This window comes from Protopterus annectens, chromosome 9.part0 (genome assembly GCF_019279795.1).
Source record: "Protopterus annectens isolate FY-2018-M chromosome 9.part0, PAN1.0, whole genome shotgun sequence".
NCBI lineage: Eukaryota > Metazoa > Chordata > Ceratodontiformes > Protopteridae > Protopterus > Protopterus annectens.
Window position 1 is genome coordinate 978,308,933 of NC_056743.1, and position 23,264 is coordinate 978,332,196.

The 23,264-nt window shown below is 42.9% G+C and overlaps 1 protein-coding gene across 4 annotated transcripts in view; it reads left to right on the forward strand.

The window, feature by feature from the left end:
* The window catches only part of NABP2 (nucleic acid binding protein 2), a 181,216-nt gene that overhangs the window by 129,678 nt on the left and 28,274 nt on the right, over positions 1-23,264 (forward strand). For all 4 annotated transcript variants that reach the window (XM_044083736.1, XM_044083733.1, XM_044083735.1 and 1 more), the window contains one exon: positions 9,442-9,505. In XM_044083736.1, the coding sequence (XP_043939671.1) occupies positions 9,442-9,505 (64 nt within the window). The remainder of the gene's footprint in view (positions 1-9,441; positions 9,506-23,264) is intronic.

The following is a 23,264-nucleotide window of genomic DNA, read 5'->3' on the forward strand; positions in this document are numbered from 1 at the left end:
TTTCTCCCATTTGCTGCCATTACAACTGTCTTATCTGTATACAGTTTCATCCCATGTGTCTTCAGTTTTGCATTCCATTCCCCTATCCTTTGTTGAAGTTCTTGGTCAGAGACTGCCTGTAATGCCACATTATCTGCATACAGCAAATTTGTTGATTTGTCCCGTCCAGCCTGTTTGTTGATGTAGTCCATCATCAGTATGGACAGCAGTTGGCTCAGAGCTGAACCCTGATGCACACCATCTCCCAGTGGAAATGCCTCTGTGAGGCCAAACATTGTTTGTACTTGAGTAACTGGATCCATGTACATATAGCCTACATTAGTTCTACCAATGTTTCTGGAACTTCAAACCACTGCAGGGCTGCCCAAATAAGCTTTCTTGGGATCTTGTCATATGCTTTCCCTAAATCTGTCCAGAGCTAATCTGAATTAAAATATAAATCAAAATAAATCTTCTCTTGCCAGACAACTGCACAGTCGATCACAAACCAACACAGTACTGTTGGTTTGTGATTGATTGTGCAGTTGCCTGGTAAGAGAGGATTTATTTTCATCTATTTTTTATCACTTTTTTTTTTTTTTTTTACTGTTTGTGGGAAGAAAGTTTTTAGACAAGATTTACTTTGGTTTTTATTCTGTTGTTTTACCTCTAATTTTCACTATTTATTGCTAGAAAGACAAACTCTAGCCATCCCAAGAGGCCTAGTCAGCTGTAAATTCACACAGACTGCTGAGAGGAGAATCCAGAGCACGTGTGAAATAGTCCTGTGCTTCTAATTTACTGATCTTTACTGTTAAAAGAGGTGCGACTGCGAGAGATAGTGAGCAGAAGTTTTTCACACAATGTAAAAGAATTCCAGCTTTTGTGAGACTTTTACAACTGGTACAGTCAGAGCAACAACTTTATTCTACCTAATTTAATGTTTAGTTGTATATTGTTTGTGTGATTTTTTTGTCGTAAAAGTTTACCTAAAATCTTTTTGAATTCTTTAGTAAGTAATTTTGATTATCCTTTTCTATTAGAATTCTTTATTACTTGCAGGTGAAAATAGATTCCTTCAATGAGTATGCCATTAATGATCTGCTAACACACAAGTATCTTGTACAGAGTACTGAATGCTATCTAGTTAGCAGTTGATAACACTGGTGATCTGTGCTCTTTGTCAAATGTTGGATGATTTGCTTACCATTATTATTAGTAAATCTCATTATTACCAATAAATCTAGACTTAGTGATAATGACTGCAGTTGGACATCGTGGAGAACTGTTACATATATTAATGATTGGACTGATGAAATAAATAATGTTAGGCAAAGAGCAAATAGAACGCATTTAGAAAACAACGTTTCTATTATCACTCAAGTCCCTACTGAACAAAATAATAACACTGAGAACTTTGCAATTCTGGAAACAAGTATTCAGCAATGTGAGGATTTGGAACATACAGAAGAAAATAAAAAAAGAAAGGACAAAATTCACAGCAAATAAGGTAAAACAAAATGATTGTCTATATATTAAAGAAAATAATTACTAACAAGGACACTGCTTTATGTAACACACAGTATGGGGAATGATAACATTTTTCTACCAGAAAAACTTCAGTCTTCAGAAAAAGGCTATTTTTTTTCCAAAAGACAATGTTAAAAAAGAAGCAAGGGGTAGGTAAAAAGGAAGAAATCAAAACTGAAGTTGGAAGGATTGAAGAACATTAAGAAAAAAGAGGAGAAAGACAAGAGATTGATAACATGGCTGAAGCTGTGTTGTACAAAGCCATCTGGATTGAGAATTGCATGCTTTCAAATGTAATGAGCAATGAAAACTGCAATTAATAAGAGTAATAGTGATGAAGATCATTCCTTTGTAACAATTGAAAGAGCAGACGTCACTGAATTATTAGTTGAAAGTTCTTCAGATCTGGTCAAAAAATATATTATTGTAGTTGGAAATTCAGTTACTAGAGGAATTAATTCTTATATTTGCAGATAAGATAATGAACATTGAATAGTGTTATGTTTGGCAGTAGTAAAACTAGAGGACACGAGAAAGGCCTTAGTATGCCGTAATGTTATGATGTATGTATCTGATTTTATTCATGTTGGTACAAATGAGTTCATCCACAAAGACTCTGTGACTGTTAGTAAGGCACTGTTATTTCCTATTTTTCACAAATCACATATAGAAAGGAGTCAGATCACCGCGAATGAAAAGATTTTTTGCTGTCAATACCTACATGAAAAAATGACTCCCATTTTAAAAAATGGAAATGTGTACAGCATCCGAGCCTAATTCTGGGTTCATGTGTTTAGACAGATTGATGTGCAGTTGTCAAGATCTGGGAAGAGAATTTGTGCAGCAGATATTTTGCAGTATTTGCCAAACACAAGGCAGAATTTTTGCCAGGTCGAAAGTTTAACAGTTCACAGATAGCAACATTTGATGCATCTCTGGTTGCCAATACTGTTAGCATTAATAATAAAGTTTTTTTATTGGAAGATTTGCTAGATTTCCACAAGATTGATGTGAAACAGATTTAAAGAGCAGGAGGTGTTGTGATTGGGATTAAAGATTGTTATGAGACCTGTGATTATTGCATGTTCAGTGATAACAGCAGTAGTGTAGATTGTGTAACTGTGACAGTAAAGACATTCCGTGTAACATATGACAAATGTTGGAGTGTGCAGACCACCAAAGACAAGTGCTGATGACCTAGAGGAATTCATACATTTCTTGCATGAAATACAGGAGGGAGGAATAATAATGGCTGGGGACTTAAATTTACCAAAAATAGACTGGAATAATATTGATTCAAAAAAAAAGGACATTATTTACAATGTATGTTCAGAAACAGCGGTTGCTTTGGATTGTAAAAAAAGTCTAACAGTTAATGGAACATACTAGACAATGTTTGTGTTCCTAAAGAAATTACTGTTGCTTCATGTCAAGTTTTACCACCTTTGATGTGTAGTGATCATAGGGTTATAAAGGTTAATTTGTTGCTAGATAATTCTTCCAAACTGAAATCTAAACCAGTTCACTGAAGATTAATAACAGATTATATGGAAGCAAAATGGCCACAGTATAAAACTAATTAGAATGATATATTCAGTAGAAAAACTGCTGAAAGAATGTGGACATTTTTGAAAGAAATTGAATGCAAAAAATAAAAAAAAATGTTTATCAAAATTTAGGCACACAACTTCAGGAGGAAATATTTCTGTAAGTACAAGATCCTTGAGTAAGGTGAGAGACAAAAACTATAAGGAATGAAAAAGAGGTCAGACTACGATTTTAAAAACTGAAATAAGCTGGTTAGACAAATTAAACAATGTGTTTTGAGCATAATAGGAAACCATTTTTAGATACACAAGATATTGTAGGAGTAAAGATATACAAATTGATAAAATGTGTGTAGATTCTAAAATTTATTCTTAGACACAACAGATTATAGATATATTTACAAAGTCTTATGCAAAGCAGTTTGGCTCCACAAGGGGGGAGGCAATAAATTGTTCTAGTGACATCCAGGTAACCTCAGATAATTAAATCAAATTAGATTATACTGAAAAAGAGCTACACAAACTGGATCCAAACTAAGCACAGGGAAGAGACGAAATTGGAAATAATGGTATGAAAACGCTTTCGCATGAACTTGCAGTACCATTAAATCTGTTATTTACTAGGTCATGTAAATATGGGGAGATTCCTCAAGACGGGAGACATGCATTTGTTAAATCTATGTTTTAGGGAAAGGGGAGTAGGAAAAACCCAGAGTCATACAGACCCATAAGTTTTGTTTCAGGTTGTGGAAAATAATAGAGAAGACTGTATTAAATAAATTGTTAGAACTGGAAAAGTTGGGACTTGAAACTATATTAGCATGCATATGTTGAATATAGATCTATTACCACCTGTAACATGATGTTCTGTAACAATATAATAACACATACAAATGATAATTTGTGTTGTGATGTAATTTATGTAGATTTAGCTTCAGCAGTTGATATGGTCTTACACAAAACACTGATCAGTAAATAAGAACAATTAGGTGTCTGTGTCTTTGATAAGATGAATAGCTGCATGGCTTACAAAAAGGACATGGTAAGTGTTACACAGCAGTTTGACTTGAAATTCGAGTTCACAGTGGGGCCGTCATGTAGGCTCTGTCCTATGCCCATACTTGTTTTGATTGCATCTTCCAGGGATATAATTTTTCATCTGAGGTATACTACAGTCTGTATGTCGATAACATGAAAATGGTTAAAATGATTACATGCATTATAAATAGGGCATGCCTGCAAAAGAACTAACTTGACCATTTGGACACAGAAAAATAATATGCCTAATAATGCAACAAAAACTATGTATATGACATTTAGGAGACAAACATTGAAAAGTGTGATTGAAACTGTAGATTCATTTAAGGACCTGGGTATATGGGTAGATCCAGCTTTGAGGTTTTTTAATTTTATCAACCAGTTTGTTAGTTATAATTATAGAACTGTAGGTTGTATAAATAAATTTATAAAGTCTAGGAAATCAGAAATGATAAAGTCATTGTTTTAGTTACATTAGACCCAAACTTTAGTATGGAATAAGAATATGGAAATCTTATAAGAAAACAAGCACACGTAAACTGGAAAGAGTACAGTGTAACTATACCAAGGGCATCCATGGATGTGAAAATTTGTTATTATGAAAGATTAAAATATCTGAATGACCCAAACGTGAGTATGGAATAACACTATGGAAACCTTATAAAAAAACATGCACAAGTAAACTGGAAAGAGTATAGCGGAAATATACCAAGGGCATCCATGGATGCGAAAATTTAAGTTATTATGAAAGACTAAAATATCTGAACTTGTACAGTGTCTCATACAGATAGTTTAAGAGGAGACCTTATTCAGGTATATAGGGCATTTGGAGACAACTACCTCTGAGGATGTTTGGGATTATCAGAAAGTAGTACAGAATCATCAGGTAACGTATGTAGAAGATTCTATAAGAATGCGAAGTGTACTGATTGTTCCTGTGAAAGGGTAAATGATGCATGGAACAGACTATCAAATTACATTACAGTAAGCACTAGTTTAGATATTTTTAAGAACAGCTTGGACACTTATATGGGAACAACTGGTTTGTTATATTGGCAGGCTAGAAGGGCATTATTGCCTGTGCTTGAAATATTTGTATGTATGCAAGTCTAGGAATGCCCAGTTGGACTCTTTCCTCATCTCTAGCTTCTACTCCACTCTCTCTCTCACTGCAAACATCGGGGTTGGTTGTGCTGCATTCTGATCTGAATCCAAACTTCCATCAGTTTCTACAGTTGTTTGTATTCATTTATCAAACAGCCTGTCCAGAATTTTCTTGCAGTGTGACTGGAGTTTGATACCTCTTTACTGCCCACATTTGTGGATGTTCCATTTGTTATTGTACACTGGTACTGGTATGCTTGTTTTTCAGTCATTTTGGGATGCACCGTTATGTTGATACTGCTATGAGTACCTCCATGAGCCATTTCTCCCCTATCTCGCACAACATCCTGATCATGTCTGCTGTGACCTCATTTGAGTCTGCTGCTTTCCCTGATTTCAGTTCCCTTACTGCTGTTCTTTCTTCTTCTGGGGTGGGCTCCTCTTCTTTCATCATAGGTTGTGTCTGGGGCAATATAGCTTTTGTGGTGTTTTCTTCATTCAGAAGGTGCTGAAAGTACTCCTATCTGCCTTTAATTTCCTGTGGACTGGTGTGCAGGTGGTTGCTGGCATCCCTTATGAAGGGTGTCCGACTATCTCCTTTAACTTTCTGTATTTGCCTTGCAACATGATAGTTTCTTTTTGCCATCTACCAATTCACTTTCCAGAAGCTGGTACTGTGCCTCTGATGACTTTTTTTTTGTTAATGCAACTCCTTCCTTAGCCTGTTTGTTAGCAACCAGTATTCCTTCTTATCCTGTTCTGTCATTTCTATCTCCCATGTTCTTTTTGCACTCCTCCTTTCTTTTGATGTCTTCCTGGACTTTTGCATTTCACCACCAGCTTTCCTTATGTAACTTACTTCCATGCCTGGCTTGGCCACGTACCTGTTCTGCAGTCCTCACATAAGCTGATTTGAGGCTCAGCATTATTTTTCAACTCCACCCTTTTTCCTGAAGTGCTAGAGCCTTGAGCAATTCCTTGAACTTTTGTGCTTTCTCTTATGTCAACTTCCAGGTCTTCAGCCTAGTCTATGTTGAGTTTTGAGCCTATTCTGATAACTGCTTGCAGCTGATTGTAGCAGCCAGTGGTTTGTGCTGTGGCTAACCTTTTTACGTGGGATGACTCTGCAATTGCTGATTTCACCCCACTGCCCTTTCTTTACCAGAAAGAAGTCTACAGGACTTGCATGTTGGTCACTGTTGTATGTAATCTTGTGACTATGTGTCTTGCTGAACCATGTGTTTGTCACTATCAAGCTATTTGCCAGGCAGAAGTCTAAAATGGCCTTTCCTCCTTCAGTCCCTGTTGCCCTACTCATGTGGAACCAGACGGTCATCATACCCTGTTCTGCATGTACCAGTATGCGAATTTAGGCCCCCATTATCAACACCAGTTCATATTTTCTTGCTTTATCTAGTAGGTCCTGCAACTGCTGTCGGAACACACTATTTTCATTACTACCACAGCCCTGCTATGGAGCATATGCTGAGATTACAAATAGTGCCCTATCCTTACATTAGAGTCTATCACTAATTCTGATGACATTCCTCACTGTCTTCTGAAGCCTCTCCCGCACCATAATTCCCACACCATTTCTAGTTTGACTGCCTCCTGTATTGTAAACTCTGCACCCAAAGGCAGGTGACTTTGTTGCACTGCCCTTCCATCTTGTTGCCTGGATACATAGGATCCAGCCTCCTCCTTACCATCATGTCATTGACTTCCAAGGTGCATCCTGTCAGTGAACCTACATTCAGTGTAGCAATTCTTAGTTCATGTTTTGCAGGTTGATTGGTTTTACGCCCAGCTTTCACTCGACAGAGTTATCCCAGGTAACCTATGCTGGACAACTGGATACCGGCTGGCCATTAGCTTATTGACCTAGGAATGCTGGCTTTATGGTGGGCACACACTGACCAGTAGGTGCCCATGCACACCTCCCACTGTTAGCATGGGTTCCTGCTGTAGGTTGGAGTAGGCCGGGTCCTCAACCCATTTAACACTGCCTGTTTGGCGATATTAGTTAACATGATTGAATCACCTAGAGACAGTTTTTACACTGTCGAGTAGCTAAGCCCTGACAATGTGCACAGACTGTGATTAGTGTTGTCCTATGTTGATGGTACTGCGGACCACAGTTGATGCCCAAAGCTGTTGGTCTATGCAACTATTCTCCTTATAAGGCATCATCAAGTGTCTGTGCTGCTTCCCACAGCTCCATCCTTGAGTGAGATTGTGGTGGAAACATTCAGCATGGTTTTGGGAGGTGGAAGGAACCCCACAGAGCCCAAGGGAAAACATGCAGACTCCATGCAGGCATTGGCTGGAGGTCAGAACCAAACCTAATAGCGTGTGCACAAAAAGCGAAGACCTTAACCATTGTGCCAACTGGTCTTACGATATTCCTTGAAACATAACCTTGTTGACTGGTTGTGTAACCATAAAGTTACTTAAGGATTGACTAGTAAGCCCTGGAGAAAGGAGGTGCAGCATGAGGGAAATACCAGCAAGACCTAAATGGTTGTAGCAGTTAATTGCCGTGGAATATTTGTGAAATCTGCTCACCTTGGAAGCCATTATTGAATCCCCAAATGATGTGGATATTCTACAAAAAGGCCTTACAGAAATAGATGCTTGGTGCCAGAGCCATGGGCTCAAGCTTAATGGCAAGAAATGTATAGTTATCCCCTTTGGGGAAAAAAACATGCACCCACGAATTACCACATAGGTGGCAGTACACTAAACACTGAAAGTGTGATGAGAGACTTAGGGACACAGGTGGACAGTGGTCTCACTTTCGATAACCACATCGCCACAATAGTCAGGAAATCCTTCTATGTGGCATACCTCATCACTAAGGGCTTTTCATCCAGAAAAACGGAGGTCCCACTGTACTCATACCTCATTAGACCCATTTGTACCTCACAAGACATCTGCAACAGCTGGATAGGGCACAGAAATACCTCACTAAAAGAATCACAGGCCTAAAGCAGATGCCCTATGCTGACCATCTAAAAAAAAAACTCCAGCTATACTCTGTGGCATATCGACTACTCAGAGACGATCTCTGCTTAACATACAAGGCCATGTCAAACCCTGAGCTGTTGGACATGCTCCACTTAAAGAAATCCCATTCCCTCAGAGCCACACGCTCCAGGGATCTAAACCTTGTCATCACAATGAACAAAACATGCTGGAGGGATAGGTTCCTAACCTAGAGACTCCCCATACTCTGGAATAAACTGCCCGTACATGTCAAGAAGAGCAACTCCTTGGCCCTCTTCAAAAGGAACATTGACGAATGGATGGGAGATAGGAAATTCACCCCGGGGATCATGTCAGTCTAGACAGGGTTCCAGGGAAGTAAATATCGTGGGAAGAAATATCCAGGGAATTGTTATGGATAGGCTTGTATAGGCCCTATGGGCCATAGCCTAGTACCAACCTATGAAACTTTCGCCAGCCGTACCTTCTCAACCAAACTGCATACCCATCCCAGTGATCCTTCCATGCCCTGATCCCCACCAAGGCTCAAAAGATCTGCCCTTGCCAGTACACCTCCTCCTCTCTAGGTAGGCATGTTCATTGTCCTTGCCTGGCTTTATCAAGTACTAGAGCCACTAATCAAATTGAGGGTAACCTGAATAGTAGTCAGGGCTTCATCGGTATGCCAGCAGAGCAGACCATGTCCTTTGTATATTGATGAAATTAATATTAATATGGTTATTTGGTGATGCAGATTAATGTTTGCATTTTAATGAGAAACTGTGTGACAAAAATGGTAAATATGTCAGAAATATTATTAGTAGTAGGGCTGTATAGATTTTAGACCCATAAAAGGGTAACCGAGGTTGCAGAATCTTAACTTTTAGAGCCTGTCATCTTAGCACAAAGTTTTGTTTGTGTTACTTTACCAAGTGCCATTGTTTACATTTCCTTTTGGTGTGTGCATGAAAATGTAATGTTAGCTTCCTGAAACATTTTCTGAATTAGTTCAAAATGTACTTCTGCTGGCACAAGGCCCAGTTTGACTGTTTTGCTACCAATGAATTAAGCATCTGTCAGAAAGCTTCCTTACTCCCAAAAGAAGGAACACTGTTTCTCTGCTTTACACACATTGCCATCCGTATGAGCTTCTCAGATTATTTTGAGTTAGGAATATTTTGACTGTTTGTAATGAAATTTAAAATATATTTTTTTTCTTTCTGAAGTTAAAAAATCTACTTTTTCCCCCCTTTCAAAGGCTCAGAATGATGGGACAAGTTCATCTAATGGTCCGAATGCTTCTGGTTCCTCTGGAAATTCAGGTAAAAACTGAACACATTTAGAAGAGTTTTAATTTCAGTGACTTAAGAAGTAGAGTAATTTTGACTTACCCCCCCCCCCCATAACCAGTGTTTCTTGACTATGTCCTGCAAAAAAAAAGAAAGGAAAAAAAGGTGGTCTGGCAGTGTTGGTACCTTTACAGGGCTGACTAGTATGGCTTCTGCTGGATGAGGCTGGTTGTCATGATAGCTCCATATTCTGTTCACCTACAGCCATCTTTTCCAGACATTAATTTGTTTGCTTTTCCACTAAGAAAATGTACGTCTTCCTCAGAGAATGGAATGGATGTATGCCATCTATAGTTGGCCTCTGCTTCAGCTTTGGTTTTATTTAGGTGTTTTATCAGCAAACTGTCAAATTCAATTAGACTCATTGTAATAAAATAATAGTTATTTAAAAACAATACATAAAACATGACTACAAATCATCACATCTTATCACACCCCTTTCAAAGGCAATCTCAAAATGGTGAGTTTTCATTGAGCTATGGAAGCCAGCCACTGATGTAGAATGATCCACAGGCAGAGTGCCAGAAAAGCAAATAAACACTTTAAATGGGAATCCTATACAACACCAAATGTACAGCCACAGAGATTCTTAGATTTTGTAAACACAAACTACCTTGACCAGATTGTCAGTACACCAGCCAGCGGTGCAAACATACTGGATCTGGTCATCACTAATATGGGAGAGTACTGCACACCCCCCCTAGTGCAATGTCTTCTCTGGTAAGGTCAGTCCACAAAATGGTCTCCTTTGCAGTAAAAATAAAACCTGGACCCCCAGCTTACCCTGGAGATTTCAGGGACTACTCTAAGGCTGAATTCCTGCTATTAAGTGATAACCTGTCAAAATTTCAAGCCCCAGTATACCCTAAGAACACTGTTGCCTATGCAGAACTGTTCACAGACACCATATGCAAGCATTTAATAGTTGCACAGAGGCAGCTATACCCACAAGAAAGAAGTACAGAACTAACTCAGAAAACAAGCCACCCTGGTAGAATCACAAAATCAATAGGCTGCATAACAGAAAGAAGAAAATCATGGCAAAAATTAGGAGGTGCAGTACCCAAGCAGGATAAAAGCACTCTCATCAAACTAAATAACTCCGAGGCAAACGAAAGTCTACCAAAGCCAAATATGAGGTAAATTTGGCCTCCCTGGCCAAGGACAACCACAAGGCATTCTTTAGCTATGTTGTCAACTTCAAGGGCAATACACATTTGTGTGTAGAGCTCATTGTAAATGGAGCCACCTATACTGAGTCAGAAGATATAGCAAACCTACTGACTGACAAGTTCAGCTCCAACATTACCCCTTTTCTCCCCCTCCGCCTTCCCTCAGGAAATATAATCAAATGTAACTCTTCCTGCTATCACCAGGTGAACAGGTCCTTAATGCACTCTATAAGGCCAAGAACACTGCATCAGTGAGCCCAGACAGTATCCCAGGATGCCTTCTAAATAGTATGAAACATGACCTGCCAGGCTGTCTGGAATTGCTATTTGACTGTAACCTCCAAACAGGCTTCATGCCTCATGAATAGAGAACAGCAATAGTCATCCCTGTGCACGAAGGTGGGCCATCTACAGATCCTGGAAACTACATATCCATAAGTCTCAGTAGTCTTGCATGCAAAGCCATGGAAATGATTAATAATGGCATAGTAAGCCTCCAGATACTGGACCCAACCCAGTTTGCTTTCATCAATGGCAGGTCATGCCTCCTCAGTCTGGTGGACTTCTTTGAGAAGGTCACCAAAGCAATGGATGAGGGCAGAATGGTTCACACTGCTTACCTTGACCTGACCAAGGCATTTGACACAATACCCTCCTCAGGCATTGTTGACAAACTCAAGAGGTTAGGTACAAACCCGTATGTCATCTAGTGGATAGCCAACTGGCTCACAGATAGGACCCGTCAAGTTATAATTGGAGAGTCCACCTCTACAAAGAGGCCAGTCACAAGTGGAGTCCCTCTGGGATCAATCCTTGGACCACACCTTCTTGACATTTACTTTGGTCTCTGGCTGACGAAATTTGCAGGTGATTGCAAATTAGGAGCTGTCATTGAATCCCACACTGACACAAACGTTCTCCAGGAAGGACTGACACAGACAAACAACTGGCTTCAGAGGTATGGACTAAAACTAAATGCCAAGAAATGCATAGTAGTATCCTTTAGGAAGTCATCCACCCCTGGTAGCTATCATATTGACAACACAACCCTAAGAGATGAACCAGTAGTTAGGGACTTAGGGGGCACAGTTAGTAGTCTAGCCTTTGACCATCACGTGTCTACAGCAGAGAGGAAATCATTCTGGGTTGTGCAACTTATAAACAAAGGTATGGCATCTAGGTCCAAGGAATTCATTGTTCCACTGTATTTGGCATTCATCAGGCCTATCAGTGAGTACAATGCCCCCTTTGGTATGTTCCTAACCAGGCATATCCAACAGATGGATCATCTACAGAGGTCCCTCACTAAAAGAATACAGGGCATAAATAAAATGTCCTATGCAGACTGCCTTAAGGCCCTATCCCTTGTATTCTCTCTCCTACAGGCTGTTGAGTGGAGATCTATGCCTGGCATTGTCAGACCCCACTCTATGGACCTCCTGCATATCCACAAAACAAACAGTGCCACAATTGCTTGTTGTAAAGACTTAAACCTTGCCTGTGATATAAATAGGACCTGCTGGAGAGACAGGTATGTATCCCAGAGACTACCCTGTCTCTGGAACAGGCTCCCCATCCATGTGAAGCAGAGTTCCTCTCTAACCCAATTCAAGTGTAACCTGGACAATTGGATGGGGAACAGGAAATTCATCCCTGGCTTGGTACCTGTGTCTTTAATGGACACAGGCAACCTGTAAATGGTTCATCCCCCAAGCCCCTGCTTACACTTATCAAGGGTACCAGAATTTGTCAGAGGTTTGGGATGCATGGCTAGGCTTAAAAAGGCTGTTGTGGTCATTAGCCTAGTAAACACATATGAACCTACTAAGTCTTAAGATGCATATGTGAAACCACTGGCAGTCCCTGAGTGGGCAAGCACAAGACCCTCTTTATGGCACCACTACTCTTTCAGATAAATGGGACACAGACCATTAATGGAAAAATACACCAACACCAGAATATTATAGATAATTCTGAATTGAACCAGTAGCCAATGATGATTGTACAGAACAGAGTTAATATGTTGGCAACAAGTTGTAACAGTGAATAACTGGTAGCAGAGTTCTCCTCGAACCGTAAGTGGTCCATTCCAGTGTTAAGATGTTCTAGGTAAATGGCATTACAGCCATGTTATGGCTAACCTGGAGGCAAGAAAGCATGAACCGCTACCAAGAGATTATCGTGAACAGCAATGGGCCTAATACGGAGCCCTGTGGTATTCCACATTCTAAGTGGTATAGAGAAGGTATGTTCAGTCCAGAAATAAAACTACTTGGGAGAGGCCTGAAAGAGAAGATTTAAGACTGTAGAGACCATGCTTTGATTGTAACCACCCAATCAAAAGACCATGATCAGTGGTATCAGATGTTGATGAGATATCCAAGAGGGCCAATACTAAATAGTACCATTGGTCTGTGGCCATAAGAAAATCATTAACTACCCAGATGAGAGGAGCATTTTCTGTTCTATGACAAATACAAAACCCAGACTGAAAGGGGTCAATTCAGTGACTATGAGATGGTCAGAAGCTGCTTAAGCAACGTTTCCAATAACCTTTCCTAGAAAAAGAAGGTTAGAGATCAGGCAGTAGTTGTCAAGGATTTTAGAATCTAAAGTGAGTTTCTGGAGAGTAAGGATGCAAGAACTCTTAAGGCTGATGTAAAAATCCCCAATGTCAAGAGCATAACCAGTATCTGGAAAATCACTGGCTCTAGAATGTCAAGACAAGTCGTAACCAGCTTTGATGTTCAAGGATCTAGACCGCAGGTTGTTGGTTGCATACTTTTGAAACAGTAGACATGAACTGACTGTAATCGGGAATATCCTGTCATCCAGGGTGCTAGACATGGGTGAGTTGGCATTAAAGCAGTGCCCATGGGGTCTAGTAGCAGAAGAGCAGATCTGATGGCAACAATTTCATCAGAAAAGAAAATTAAAAAATAGAATCGGATGTTGTCAGTTTTCATTGTGTTCTCAACTGATAGGTTCGGATCCGATCCTCAGATCTGACTCTGCTGTTAGTAAAGCTCGTGTTAACCAAAAAACTCTCGAGCTTCTTCCTTACCCATAATGCACCAACCCTAAATTCCCTCAGATATCATTTCCGCTTTTCGCAAAAAATGTGGTTGACCATAACTCGTGTGTTTTTCAGATGAGCGTTATAATTATTGGTTAAATCTTGATATTTTCTAATTTGTCTTAAATTATATCCCTTACCCATATCTCAAACTGTCATACAGTTTGTACTTCTTTAAAATACGGTTGTTAGTATTTCCCTGTCCTCTACTGAACTTTCATATGATACATACTTCTTAAAATAAAATTTCTTAAAATACTGTTGTTAGCGTTTCCTTTCTACACTTGATGTAACCTTTTACTACCATTGCTAGTAGTTTTTTTCTTTCTTCTACCTTTCTGTCTTGATAAAAAAAAAAATCTGTTCTTACTTAAAATTTCCTTTTATAGTTTTTGGTTTTGGCCTTTCGATTTAAAAAATGCTTTAATTGTGGGCACAGACTTCCAGTGGCTGTTGCCCACACTTTGTGTTTACTGTCTGGGGCCGTTACATCTTCAAGATGATAGTTCCATATGCCATGGGTTCAACCCCAGGGGTCTGCTCCACCTCATCTCCCACCACCCTACATACACTCACTCAAGATACCTTTATCTCAGTAGAAAAATGGATATCTGGTATCAAACTAATTCTAAATCCCAAAAAGACAAAACTGCTACTATTTACCCCTAATAGATAAAAAAAAAAACCTGTCCTTTACCATAACATCTAAGGACGGCACCACCATCTCCCCTTCTAACCACACCAAACTTCTGGGCATTGAAATAGATAATAATCTCCACTTTGATGTTCACATCTCACATACCATAAAACTAGTACACAAAAAAATAGGCACCCTGTACAGGCATAAGTCCTTTCTCTCACAAAAAGCAGGAGTCACTCTTGCACAAAGCCACCTCCTCTCAACTCAATTATATGCAGCACCAATCTTTACCCAAATCAGACAATGTGACCTAGACAAACTAGAATCATGCTACAATAAAATAGCCAAGTTTGCTACTAACTCAACCTATAGAACCCATCACTGTACTGCACTAAAAGAACTAAAATGGCTTGAGCTACCACAGCTACTTAACTATCACCAGCTGGGCACAGCCTACAATATTCTCAAATATCCTGAAAAAAAAACCCTCATTATCCAACCTACTTACTATCTATACTGCAAACCGGTACCTAAGATCCAGTGAAAAATCTCTCCTCTCCATCACCAAGGCTAACAATAATGCAGGGAAAGCACTCTGCTCCCACACCGTAGCCAGAAATTGGAACTCTCTTTCCCTATCCATGTCCACTGTCCCCTCCACATCCATATTCAAAAACTCCCTCAAATCGTACATTCTTAGAACCTGGTTATGCCCTTGTATCACATAACCCTACCCATACTACTATTAACTCCCCAAATTCCTCTCTGATCACATGCTGGAGCTCTGATCCCCTGTAAGCTTGGTCATCTGAAAGGGTACTTTTAACTGTAGAATCTTACTTGATATTATTTTCTTTTCTTACCAATGTATGACTGACATTGTCTTTTTACCCATGTTCTATATCTTCTTTTACCTGGAGTGTTTTCATTAATTTCTTGTATTACTATGCTCAGCATACATGATGTAACCGGTTTTGTGTATTATGCTGGATGTACTGTATTTGTATAACTTGATGTTGGAGCTTTTCTCCCCGGGCCTCCTCTTAAAATGAACCTGGTCCAGTCGGACTTTCCCGGTTAACAAATGTAAAATAAATAAAATAAAATAAATAAATAATAATGCTTTTGAAAGGCTTACTTCCTTCTGCCTTTGGAGAAAGGTATATATGGAGATCAATCTCCCAAAAGTAAAACTCTAGGACTTCATCTCTGAAACTGTCTAGGTCATCCACCCTGGTTTTGGAGACATCCAGGAAAAGAACCAAGATGAATCTGACCTCACCCTCGAATCCGAAAAAGATAAAACTGATGGATCCAACTTCCTTGGATCTGACAAAAAAGGTATCTGATCCAATTACCTCTATCTTTTTTTGGAGCATCACCAACCCAAGTCGTCCCCATCTATTGTTTCAACTCATTCTTCCAGACATTTGACAGAGGAAGATATGGAAAGAGTGGTGCGGAAAATCCTCTCGGTGCAGAGTCGGATGGAAAGAGTGGTGCGGAAGATCCTCTCGGTGCAGAGTCGGATGGATGTCTTACCTGCTCCTACCCCAAAGGGGTCAGGAGGTCCGTTCTTCAACCACACCCCCACAAGTTCCTCCTGTGATTCCTTCATCTGTTTGAGTCCCTAGATCCAAGCCTTCCGGCATCATCTGGTTCAGATCTGATGATAAGTGTCTTCAGATCCAAAGCTTACTCTGAATGCTCTAGTTCAGACAGCTCTGGAGGGCTGTTGGAACTGAAGCTTCCCTGTTCGATCTGAGGTGTTGGAGTGGACTCCAAAGTTATCAGAGCCATCTCTTCACCTCAGAGCCTCAGCATTGGATAGCTCGGCTCCAGCTTCCACCTTGGGGGGATTGCTTTCGGAGTGGTGGAGGACAGCAGTCCAAAAGTTTGTTTTTTTTTTTTGGAGCAGATGTCTTCTGCTGTCTGGAGAGGTCTGCCTTCGAGGCTGTGAAGAGGGTTTTTTCTGCCTCAGCAAACTGGATGGATCTAACCCCCTTGGATTTTCAGCCTTGTACAGTGATGTCTCTATACTTGGAGCCTCATCACTCTCTACCACAGGTACAGCCAGTCTGAGACCCCCAGGTTTCCCAGCAGGGTATTTCAGTTTCTTTCGATACCTTCCTGCAGCATCCCATTAAAGAGGTCTCCAGGAAGAAGTAGTGTAAGAAGCACTCCCAGAGGAGTCTGTCACTGAGGATATGGAGTTTAGTGAAGTTGAAGGGGTCCCCACAATCACCTCCTGAAGATGTCTTATTTGGAGACATCTTTGAGATCCTAAAGCAGAGAGGGGGTTGGATGCCCAGCAACCTTTCATCTGAGGAGTCGGTATTCCTGGAGGCTTTTGGTACTGGTCCATCTACCTCTTGGATTACTCTACATGCCGACAACTTTATTGAGTTGGACTCTCCGCAGGCATGGAAAGAACCTTTCTCAGCTGAACCCATACCCAGAAGACCGGACAAAATTATGGCACCACCTTCAGGGAAAGAGTTTTGGGCTGAAGGGGTGCCCATTGATGCCATGGTCGTGGTGGTGGTCACAAAAAAGAAACTTGCCAAAGGGGGTTCCATTGTTCATTCCCCTAACAGAGTGTGTAGGTCACTGGACAGTTTGGGAATGTGTCTACGCCTCAGTGACCTTTGCCTTAAGGTTACTGAATTATTTGGCACAATTTAGTAGGTTGCAGAGGGATTTAAGAAACTGGCAAATACCCTCTCAGGATCGGTGTCTACAGAGGTCCAATCATCTGTGACTTCTCATTTGGCTACCCTGCAATCTATATTTCAAATTCATCCATGAGGCTTATTTCGAACTTAGCTGAAGTAACCTCAAGAGCAGCGGGTTCAGGCATTTTCATCCAGAGAGATGCCTGGGTGTGCATATGTGATTTTATGGAGCCCTTCAGGTCTTTGTTTGTCAATACTCATTTTGATGGCATGTCTTAGTTTGGCCCCAAAGTGAAGGACAAGTTATCCAGGTATGAGAAGGATGGAAAGACCCTGTCATGGGCATATGTTTTTCGATCCCTCAAAGATCCTTTTTCTAGGAATCAATGAGGCAGTTGAAAGATGTGGTTTAAGAAATCCCAGAGTCCTTTCCAAGACACACATGGAGGAATGTCCCCCAGGAGCAGAGGGGGGAACTCAAATGGTCGTCTCCTCTGTGGCAGAAGTGGCCCGCAAAACCAGGGGTCCAGAGATTCTTTGAGCGACCTTACCAGCGCTTCTGAAAGGAGGCCCTGTTGCCCACCTCTGGAGGCAGTCAAGGGCCATTTATCCCTGCATCAGAGAGCTTGACTAGACATAACAAAAGATACTTGGGTGCAGAAGATTATTTCCAGAGGTTATATAATTCCAGATATAATGGGATCCTATCTCGCCTACATTCATAACAGATGGGTTCGGAGCCGATCCGTTGGCTCTGACTCGGCCACTATACACTAGAACAAAGTCTCTCATTGGCTGGGCCTCCCCTTATCCCAGAATGCACCACGCCTGCTTCCCCAGATCTCGTTTGCCACTTTTCAAGCTGGACGTGGTCTCGACTTGGCTGGAGCTAAGTGTATTTTCTTGACCTTTTTGGTCTTTTTGACTAGGGTTTCTGTCAGCTTTTAAACAAACAGCTGTTTTAACAGCTTTGTGAGCGTTTGTGTTCAGTTTTGTGAAATTTAGAATTTTTATAATTTTCGCGCTTCTAGTACACTGGGCAAGGCCCGTTTAAATTAGAGGGCCTTTGCCCTTACTGTGTGGTTTACTCTTGTTGTGTGACTGAAATAGTTTCTCTTTTACCTGTTGTATCGGGCTAAGCCCGTTTAAGTTAGAGAGCTTTAGCCCATATATTTTAGTTTACTTCGGTGTACTGTTTTTTTTTAGCTATCTGTTTTCTACTTTGTTCAGAATGTCTAAGGAGCAGAAATCAGGATTTAAAAAATGTGCTAAATGTAATTATAAAATGTCTATCACAGACAGCCATGCTGTCTGCATGTACTGTTTAGGGCCTAAACATCTACAAGATACATGCAGTGTTTGTCACGCTTTTTCTTCCAGGGTCCTTCAGGAAAGAAAAAACAGGCTGATACTTAGAGGTCTTATTAAGCCTTCATTTGAGGAAGCGTTGGCTTCATCTCCAGCTTCTAAAAGGAAAAGGTTGTCTGCTCCGACCAGCCCGTCGGGCCCGACACCCAAGAAGCATAGATAGTCGGCTCCGACCAGTCCGTCGGACCCGACATCTAAGAAACATAGATTGACCTCTTCTTCCTCGGCTCCAATGGCTTCGGAGCCAATGGCTGAAGGGTCTGCCTCGGTGCCTCTTTCCTCGGCTCCATTGGTGTCAGAGCCGCAGGTTAGTGCATCGAGAGGCCAATCACCTACTTCGGCTCCTTTGGTTTCGGAGCCGTTGGAGGTGTGCAGCTCAGTCTCTTCCCCCTCGGCCCCGGAGCTGCCTTCGGCGCCGACACCTTTACAAATGGTTCCGGTCTCTGGTCCAATAGTGTTGGAACCTTTTCGGAGCCGATCCCCTGTTTTATCAGAGCTGAGGCAGAAGTCTTCTCGGCCCCAGTCTATTTCCTCCAAATCCTCTAGGTTGTCGGATTCGGATTTGGATAGGGTTATCCAGAGGCTGTTCCAGTCCCCAGTTTTTACTAAAATGATCTCTGCTCCAGCCCACTCGGCTTCGGATCCGATTCCCCATTCCATGCATTTGATTCCTCCTCCGACCCCCTTGGAGCCGTTGGAGTCTGTGCTGGTAGAACGCAGCAGAATCGTCCAGTCGGAGCACGGACCCCCTCGGAGTTTCTCTGCTCCGACCTTCATTCCTACCCTGTCTTCGGTGTCAAGGTTTGGTACCGGGTCTTCCTCGGCGGGGGCCGAGGGCAACACTGTGGAGCTGGCCTCTTCGATGCCCAGTCTTCCCCTCAGAGAATCGGCCGCAGGTATTCCCGGTACTGCCGTGGTCTCTCAGCAAGTGCCCTCTGCAGAGTCTGGAGGTCCTGCTTTTGAGGCCATGAGGGAGTGCGCTGGCCATGACCTTGCCGGATCAGCAGGTTTCTACCTCACCGTCCCAAGATTTGGGTACTGGTACTTCTGGAGACATTCTTTCCCATGACAGTGGGGCCCCGGGGCCTGAGGATACCCCCTTAGAGGGTTCCCTTCTTCCGGGGGGTCCTTCTGAATCTGCTTTGAATGAACCCCCAAGGAAGAAACTGTGCAAGAGGAAGCACGTTGATTCCCAAGATGAGTCCGTCACTTCAGATACTGACCTCAATGATGCGGAGGGGTCCCCAAAATCGTCCTCGGATGACATCTCCTTCTCGGATATCCTTGATCTTGAGACAGAGAGGCGATTGGCAATCCAAAGCCCCTACCGCTGAGGAGTCAGTCTTCCTCAAGGCCTTCGGGGCCCAGCCCTCCTCCTCCTGGGTGTCTCCACCCTTCGACGAGTTATTAGATCTAATCTCTCGGAGGGTGTGGGAACATCCTGATACAGTGGAACCGGTGCCTGCCAGACCTAATAAGTTCCTTTAAGCCCCTCCCCAGAAGGAATTCCTCACTAAGGGTGTTGCAGTTGATGCGATGGTGGTGGCATCTGCCACTCAGCAGGACGTGGCAGAGGCTTCAACGTCTATTCATCCTCCTAATAAGGACTCTAGGAGCTTGGATAGGTACGAGAAGCGTACCCTTTCTTCAGCGACCTTTACCCTGCGGTCGCTGAACTATCTCTGTCATTTTACAAGGCTCCAAAGGGACCTCCTCAAGGAGTTAGGAGAGTCTCTTGCGGGTAATCTTCCTGAGGTGTTAGCCCAGACCGTAGGCGCCCAGATGACTACCCTATCTTCTATAGTCAACTCGTCCATGAGGCTCATTTCCTATGCAGCCGAAGGGGCGAGTAGAGCAGCGGACACAGGAGTGGCTCTTAGGAGACAAGCCTGGTTACGCTTGTGTCCACTTGCGGAGGCCTTTAAGTCTTCCTTCGCCGACGCCCCCTTTGATGGGTCTTCTCTGTTTGAACCCAAGGTGAAGGACACACTTACTCGGTGCGAGCAGGAGGGCAAGACCTTGACTGCCGTTGGGGCCCGTTTTTCCACTCCCTCTAGACCTTACCCCAAGGCCCAGAGAGGAGGGAAAATGTGGTTCAGAAAATCCCAAAAGTTTTTCTCTACTCCATCAGGTGATCCCCCCTCTAGAAGCAGGGGGGGGGATTCTGGAAGACGCCGCCCCAGAGGTGGCAGAGGCCCCCGTAACACTGGAGACCGCGATTCCTTTCGTGGTTCCTCCTACCCTCAACATCCCTAGGATGTGGCCCGGCTGTGCTTCTCCGGAGCCAGTCGGGGGTCGTTTTGCGAAACACCAACAGGCTTGGGAATCTATAACGAAGGATCAGTGGGTGCTTCGCATTGTAACTGGAGGCTACCTCATCCCCTTCTTCAAGCCCCCTTCTCCTACAAGGAGAATCCCGGACGTGCCACCCAGTCAACTGGATCAAGCAGCCGTAGAAGTTTCAAAGCTGCTAAGCAAAGGGGTCATCCAGCCCGTCTCCGCCGACCAGATCGGATCAGGAACTTACTCAAGATTATTTTTGGTGCCAAAAAAGACAGGGGACGTAAGGCCCATTTTGGACCTAAGCTCATTAAATTGTTTTGTGAAAAAGTCCAAGTTCCGGATGGTCACCCTTCAGTCCATTCTCCCGTTATTGGAGAAGGATGTCTGGATGTGCTCCATAGACCACAAGGACGCTTACTATCACATTTTGATACGTCAAGAGTCCATAAGTCATTTACGCTTCCGCCTAGGAACCAGTCATTTCCAGTTTCGTGCACTGCCCTTTGGTCTCACCACAGCCCCCAGGGTGTTTACCAAGTGTCTGGCAGTAGTGACAGCTCACCTGAGAAGTCTAGGATTCCAAGTGTTTCCCTATCTCGACGACTGGCTCCTCACTGCCACCTCCAAGCATCTACTGATTCGAGCGCTGATGGCCACAGTAACTTTGGGTCTCTCGCTGGGAATCACTTTCAATTGGGAAAAATCTGTGCTGCGGCCATCTCAGCATATCACCTTTATATGCGCAGAGTTAGACACAAAAAGGATGCGGGCATTTTTTTGCCATCAGAAAGAATTCAGGTCCTACAATCTCAGATTCTAAATTTGTTACCCAATTATCGAGTTCCTGCCAGACAGATTCTTCAGTTATTGGGCACGATGGCTGCAACTATCCTCTTAGTATCGTTAGCCAGGCTGCACATGCGGGTGCTGCAGTGGCTATTATCGGTTCAATAGTCGTATCAAGAACTTCCCCTGAACCATTTAGTTGTGATTACGGACAGTTGTCGTCAGGACCTCCGTTGGTGGCTGCATCGGTCCAACCTGGACCGGGGGCGTCCTTTCGCCCTTCAGCCCCCTGTTGCCCCAGTGACCACGGACGCCTCCCAGATAGGGTGGGGGGGTCATTATCTGGACAGGTCTGTCCAAGGCACTTGGCAGGATTGCGAAGTGCACCTTCACATCAATGTCCTGGAAATGAGAGCGGTGCTTCTGGTTTTGCAAGCACTTCATCATGCTCTCCCCCAAGGTACTATTGCGATTCTATCCGACAACATGTCGGTAGTTTGGCACATAAACAAGCAGGGCGGAACCAGGTCCTACCCCCTTTGCAGAGAGGCCATGAGAGTGTGGCGCTGGGCCATAGCTACCCAACGTTTCTTAGTAGCCACGCACATTCCGGGGAAAGCCAATGTGATTGCAGACAGGCTCAGCAGGACTCTCCTGTTGCCCCATGAGTGGTCCCTCAACAACAGAGTGGCTGCGCAGATCTTCGCCAAATGGGGTCTCCCTTGTTGCGACTTGTTCGCCAGCCCCAACAATGCGAAGTGCAGAGAGTTCTTCACTCTGACTCCCTCCCAGGGGCAGTTTCCCAGGGATGCTCTAGCCCACAATTGGCCCCCGGGTCTACTTTATGCCTTCCCCCCGATCCCCCTTCTCCCGAGGGTGATTCAGAAGGCTCTTCATGTAGGGAGCCACATGATTTTGGTCGCCCCACATTGGCCCAGTCAGGTTTGGTTCCCAATCCTTCAGAAGTATGTGGTACAGGGCCCTTGGATTCTGGACCCAGTGCCGGACCTGTTGTCTCATCAGTCGGGACACTCTCATCCATCCCTCCGGTAGTTGCGACTGGCTGCTTGGTTACTCCACTTCCATCCCTAGTTAGAGATAACTGTCTTTCTCCAGAAGTGATGTACATTTTGTCCTCTTCCCACAAGCCGTCCACTGTTAAGCTGTATTCCAGCAAATGGAAAAGGTTTGCCTTTTGGGCCCAGCAGTGAGGCATTGATCCTCTTACGGCCCCAGTTCCGCAGGTCTTGGAATTTCTAGCTTAATTGTTTCATTCAGGCTCTTCAGTCTCCACAATTAAGGTTCAACTAGCGGCTATCTCTAATTTTCATGTTTCCATAGAGCCTTCCTTAATGGCAAACAGACTTTGCAAGTCCTTTCTTAAGGGATCCTGGCTCCTCAGGCCTCCTATGGCTCATCCTGTGCCCCCTTGGGACTTAAATTTGGTTCTGGCCTCCTTAACTGCCCATCCCTTTGAGCCGGCAGCGACTTGTGATATAAAATTTCTGTTGTGGAAAACCGCCTTTCTAGTGGCAATAACTTCTGCTAGCGGGTTTCAGAGCTTCAGGCTCTCTGTTCTACTCCTCCTTATTTGATTTTTCATAAAGACAGAGTTTCCCTCAGATTGAATCCCTCCTTTTTGCCTAAGGTAGCATCCCCTTTGTGCATTCAGCAATCATTGGAGCTCCCCGTTTTCTTTCCAAATTTTTCTAATAGAGCAGAATATACCTTC